The sequence below is a fragment of the Vigna umbellata genome, chromosome 6 (assembly GCF_029865625.1).
Source record: "Vigna umbellata cultivar VRB3 chromosome 6, Vumbellata_1.0, whole genome shotgun sequence".
NCBI lineage: Eukaryota > Viridiplantae > Streptophyta > Magnoliopsida > Fabales > Fabaceae > Vigna > Vigna umbellata.
This window is the reverse complement of record NC_142170.1, coordinates 15,705,575-15,711,856: the sequence shown is the minus strand read 5'-3', so window position 1 is coordinate 15,711,856 and position 6,282 is coordinate 15,705,575. Positions and strand designations below refer to the sequence as shown.

The 6,282-nt window shown below is 33.3% G+C and overlaps 1 protein-coding gene across 3 annotated transcripts; it reads right to left on the bottom strand.

The window, feature by feature from the left end:
• Window positions 1–207: 207 nt before the first annotated feature.
• LOC124839385 (protein MANNAN SYNTHESIS-RELATED 1-like) lies at window positions 208–4,270 on the bottom strand. Of its 3 annotated transcripts, none has more exons than XM_088093352.1 (7): window positions 4,129–4,270; window positions 3,813–3,966; window positions 3,032–3,167; window positions 2,858–2,928; window positions 2,212–2,297; window positions 871–1,450; window positions 208–767 (listed from the first exon to the last, which is right to left on the bottom strand). In XM_088093352.1, the coding sequence occupies exons 2-7, from the start codon at window positions 3,912–3,914 to the stop codon at window positions 510–512; spliced, it is 1,233 nt and encodes a 410-aa protein (XP_087949478.1). In that variant the 5' UTR covers window positions 3,915–3,966; window positions 4,129–4,270; the 3' UTR covers window positions 208–509. The 3 variants fall into 3 exon arrangements, with proteins under 3 accessions (XP_087949478.1, XP_047171141.1, XP_047171142.1); XM_047315185.2 differs by having other exon boundaries at window positions 4,052–4,204; XM_047315186.2 differs by lacking the exon at window positions 4,129–4,270 and having other exon boundaries at window positions 3,032–3,161; window positions 3,813–4,045.
• Window positions 4,271–6,282: the final 2,012 nt, after the last annotated feature.

The window sequence follows — 6,282 nt, the reverse complement described above, 5'->3', positions numbered from 1 at the left end:
AATGGTGATTGTGATTGGGGATGATTCTGCACTACTATACTGCACATTACTATACTGCACATTACATGCATCATAGGGAATCAGGTTCACTTCCTCTCTCTTCTCACCGTGTCTAAAATATTAGTCATTGATTCAGAAATTGTCCCTCATAATCTCACTAGCAATCAAATCAAAATATTTTAATAAATTATTAGCTCATATGCAAACTGGTCTGAAATGGAATGATATACCTTTTCTCCAAAAATTCAATACATGCGAGATCACTATACCATGAAGATATCAAACAAAATACATTATCTTTAGTTTCACCATCACCGCCACTAATTATGATAGATAAAAATGAGGCAACCAGAATTTTACAAACAAACTGTGATGAACAGAAAACGCTCTGTACACATTTGACCGTGACTTGAATAGAATAGCTCAACCCTTTTGGTGAACGCAAAAAGCCATAACCGGAACCGTGTGACTGTCTTGAAGCATAGCAAATAAATGCGCAGGTTTTGTTGCTAACAGTAACAAGAATAAGCAAAGTGGTTTTTGTTGGAGACATAAGGAGAGAGAAAATTGGAGGCTGAAGCAGATGAAGCTGGAACTAGTATGCGTGTTTTTCCAGAACCTATTCTCTTTCCAACTACGTTCGCGTAGAACAGACCTGAAATTGCTGGTACGAACACGTCACTCTCTGCACTGATATAAAAGTCAATCACTTTCTCAAATTCAGAATCTAGGAACTTTTTCTTCTTATCAGCTGGCATAATGGCTTCCTGCACCAACCAACAACCAACAAAGAGTTCATGTCTACTTTCAAGTACAAACAAAACAATGGTTCTAATTTGAATGATAAGAGATTTAAACAACTTATCTCACCTTTGTATACGTCTTAGGAAACAAATCCTTGAGAGAATCAAGGCTGCTATCCCACCTTGATTCAGTCACATAAACTGTGGTATCCTTGTCAAAACCAATCTGCCTCAAAAACACTGCGATCTCTTGTGCATTGTAGCAGCTTTTCTCCCCATCGTTATCACTATTTTGGCAGCCCTTCTTATCCAACATCTCAAGCCTCAAGTCCACAGCTATAAATTGGCCGTCTGAATTTCGGCTTAAAGTTCTTAGTCTTTCAACAATCGAGTCAACCACTTCATGCATTTCTGGCTGCAACTCTAAACTTCCAAACATTGCTAAGCATGCAACAGAATCAGTGTCGCCTTTTTTCCCTGCCTTTCTCATGTTTATTGAAGGGAAGTAAGTTGCAAGTCTCACACTTCCCTTTGTTCTGTATATTGGTTCCACATGTTCAGCTATGTAATCTTCTGTAACCCGATTCGGGACTTTCACAGCAGCAATATTCCGTGTTGATATACGAGCAGGAAGATCCTTTATCACTCTGACCACCCCTTCCATGCTTTTCATGAACACATCAACATCATAAATGTCCTCAAAGTTCCTGACATTTCAATTATATTAGTTACCAACATCTACACCGTTACAATTTACACTCAAAAAGTAAAATAGACTGAACAGAAAATTGAGTTCAAGAGCTATTCATCAACGACATTTACAATTAAGTATGCTCAGATTGGCCCTTGTCTAATGGAGTGCACTAAGCCATTTTCTATTTTACTTTTAGTCTACAACCACGGCATATTAATATGTTTTGAATAAGGGTGAGGATGGAGGGCATAAAAATGAGTCACAACTATTAGTAAGTAAACATTATATACAGATTATATGAGAAATTTTCTAGCCAAGCCTTTCAATCATGTGGTTGATATAAATCACAAACAAAAACCATCTTCCTACACTCTTCCTCGTGATGTTTTACTTCCATCATTTCACTAGTACAATGTTTCTTAATAGCCAGAAAATCACTAAGGCAAGATGTCTAGAGACCGATCAATTAAAATAAAGTAGCATCACTTATTTCGAGGACCAATGATCCAAAAGCCCAAGTTTTAAAGAGAAAGAACAAGGTTGGTTTCTGAGAAGATTCAGACCCCAATCATTTACAAACAAAAAGGCATGAAAAGAAAATTTATTCGGCAGTTGAGAAATAAGCCTAATTCACTTTCAGCTTATCGTTTAAAATTACCGAGGGAGAAGGGAACCCTTTATAGAATAAGCAAAGCAGAGGTTAAAATATGGACACGGGATTAAAATAAATGCTCTCATCCGTGTAGATTTTATAGAAAAAAATTCAGTACTAACCTTCTGTCACCAGGTTGGCTTCCTCTGATGTCAGGTATCACAAGCGTTGCCCCCAGACTTCTAGCAACAATCACTGCATCTGCTATCTGATAACCATCACTATAGTGTTAGAGAATAAAGAAATCAGGCATATCTATATCAGGATCTGAGTACACTTTTTATTGATGATTTGTGTACATCTTAAGCTATGACCAACAAATAAAGCACTGACAAATATAAATGTCAGCAACTGGCATCAACAATCAGGAAGGGCGAAAAGAAGAGGCAAAACAGATCATCGTCACTTTTCGAAAGTGTTCATCTCAATACTTGACTTCAAGGATAAGTGCTAGATTGAAAGCACAGGTAAATGAAAGAATCACAGGCATCACGATCCACCAATTTATGAATGAAAATGCTAATAATAACATCAATGTACAATGATGCGTTTTAATAAAGGGTGACATGAATAACATTGTAGCAAAACATAAACTTCACGTAATCATCATCACACGATGAGCACGATAATGGCACCATTTATTTTCGTAGGAGAGGGATGTCCATTATGAAAGGGAACGTATTTTTATCGTTTGCATAACTGCTGCAAGTACTTGTATATACATAAGCAACTTCTCAATAAGTTAAGCATAATGATTGAATAAGTTACCTGAGAAATATGGTATTCGGGGCCATTGGTTAATGCAAAAGTAACAAATCCTTCAGTCTGCTCTACATCATCTGTCACCCATGACAATACAGGTGTCAAATATTTACTATTTGTTAGCATTTGTATGATATAAGTTCCTCAACAACTTCTGTGAGTCTTAAAACAAAACCTTACCAGCAGATGGCTTAACCCAACACGGTTTTAAGTCATCCACGTCTCCCTTCCAAAGTCCTATATTCTTTCTCACATGAGTAGCATCAAACTTAGCAGTCTCAAAGTTGGAATCCTCCGATCCTCCAGGTAGCTTTTCCTTGCAAAGTAAAAGTAAAAAAAAAAATGAAATCAGTGTCTTTGAAAGTGAGAAGAGTAAAAGTAGAAATAAGCCAGCTCCAGAAAACACACGGAACCGTATTAGGAACTGGGTTCCTGAGAAAAGGTAGAGAGATACAGCAGATGGGAGAAGGGTGAAATAGAGATCAGAGACTCTGGGATTTGTTTACTTAGGTAATTAACCTATTTGGGCAGAGCTCACACTTTCTTCCAAAATTCTATCATTAGAGAAGACTAATTGATCACCAATAGGAATTCACACTCCTAGCCAACTGGGAGTTCAGATATTGAAATATGGTCTAAATAGTTAATAGTTTGACAATCATTGTAAAACACAAGCTTCTGTGGTGGAATTGAAGAGAATGGATGAGCAATGCAGAAGATATGGTTGAACTATATAACATTCCTGTGAGTATTTGATTGAAAATGATCTATAAAACAACTGGGGTCTTCTCTCCTGGCTCAAGTTTGTGAATGTGAACAGGGGATCTATAAATAATGTATGTGAAAGAAATAGAAGTGTTATGTTATGTGGGTGTTGTGATGTGTGTGAAGTGTGGAAATGGAAATGGAAATGAACAAGTAATGGGGAAGGGAAAGAAAGATGGAGAGAAAAAGGGGTTACTTGAAGTGAATCAAAATGGTCTCTTTTGATCATATTTCCAAGCATGACAAACATTGTGAGGGTGAGAACTGCTGCAACCACTTGTCTCAAATCTACTCCCATATCTTCTTTCTGCTCTCTTCTGCTTCAATCCCTCACCTTTTTAATAAACCCTCTGAAAACAAAAAGGAACCTTGAGACTCTGATATTTGATGAGATGAAATTGCAAGGTTGAGCACATGAAAGATAAGAAAACTCACTCAACAAGTACAAATATGCTAATGCCTTATACCAAACTTCCTCTTTCTAATTATTATTTATTAACAAAACTTTCTACCTTTTACACCACCGACACTTCCGCTGCAAAAATCAAATCTTCTCCAACATCCTTAGCCTTCCTCTCTTTTTTCCTTCAAATAATGTTTTTCTGATTTTTTCAACCACTGCACAACTTTTGTTGACCTTTAATTCTCCTTTAGACTATATTTTAAAATCTATGCGTATAAACTAACTAATTAAATGCATACATTATTGCATATAATTTCAAAAATAAATCTCAGTTATTTTACTCATAAATGCTTCTTTCATTTTAAATGTCTTCCTCCAAACACAATATATTATTATATTTTGATTTTATAAAGATATATGTCAATACCTATATTTTATATATTTACAGGTATAAATAGTTGTGGATATTAGTATATATTTACAAATGTATTTTAAAAAACAATAACTTTATGTTTAAATAAATATATACATAAATTTTATAAGAGGCAAGGGATGTTTATAACAGAAGATATTTTAACTTACGTATGAAAAAAATGTATATATAGGATGATGCAAGTTGCATTTGCATTAAGCAGGTGGTTCAAACTGCATATTTATTTGTAATTTATTTCTCTTTTATTATAGATCACCTAAGCTTTATTTTTAAGAACACCTAATCAATTAATACAAAATTTAAAAGTATAGGTTTAATATAAATACATGCATGATAACAATTTACATATGATACAATTATTTTTATTTTACAAAATAGTTTATCTGGTGTGGTTAAATGTCTTGGTACAGAAGATGTTGGACATCACAACTTCTTCAGTCTAAAGTCAGAGACATCTCAACTTGTTCAGTCTAAAGACTTAACCTTTCTGAGATGTGATGTTAGTAATAGAACACAGATTACTGAAGAGGTATCTGGTATTTGTTATTTTCATATTGGTAGGTAAGAAAGTGAGTCTGCTGCAAAAAATCATAAAGGGCATTGTTTTTTTTTTTGTGTAAACAGTGTGTAGTGAGTTATTGAGAATGAATGCAACCTACAAACAACCACTGAAACAAACAAACATCTTTTTCTTTTACAAATATAAATATATATTATGGAAGCAAAGAATCAAATAGGGTTCTTTATATTGAATGGAAGGAGGAGTTAACCGATTATATCAAATTTTAAAGTTTGTTGAGAAAAGTACACTTCATCAGTTAACTAGATTTTGAAGTTCAATTTTCAATATGGATATGACATTATAAGACGATATAATATAATTTAAACTTGGAAAATGACACTTGAACAATCATTTTTGACAACATTCAGACACGCGCACACGTGTCTAAATTTGAGTGGTCCATTTTCATTTAATTTTTCCAACTGGACCACTCAAATTTAGACACATGTGCGCGTGTCTAAATGTTGTCAAAAATGGTTGTTCAAGTATCATTTTCCTTTAAACTTATTGATTTCCATCTCATATCTGAAATATTTTATAGAAATATTTCAGAGGAAAGATGAAATAAGATGGGATTAGATGAAATGTCCTAATATAATGCTTAATTGTTGTTTATTGTGATAGATTTGTGTTAGAATGTTGTGCAGGCAATTACCTCCACCAGGATTTCTTTTTTTGGTTAAAATATCTGTAATATTTATTTCTTTGGAAATTTTAGGTATGGTTGCCCTAATGAACGCAATAGACTCATTGATTTTTTCTAAAATATTTCGATATTTTGTATTCAATTATAAATGTATTTCTGAAGCTAGTTTTGATGTTGACTGTGAGAAATTTATTCAATATTTTCAGTATATACAATCATAATGCGAAGAACAAGAAACAAATAAACACTTAAACATGATAGACAGTTAATTTGTCATGTTGTCTACACGTAAAATGCTAAATAAAAATAAGACACATAGCTTTTAAAAATTTAGAGAACAAGATAAATATATACACGCATGTAATGGCTTATGGTGCCCTTAAAATCTCTATCACTAATTTGATATATAAAGTTAGAGTTTTAATTATATGTACATCTATTTATTTTATTAGAGTCAGTCCCTCTAATATATTTCTTTGATATTTCTTCTAGTGTTACTTACTTTTTACTAAAACTAATTGTTTTTATAATTTTAAAAATAAAAAACAGTATTGAAAATCAATATGAATGACTGAAATAAGATTATAATTTTAAGTAATAAACGGTTGTATTAAAATAAGTC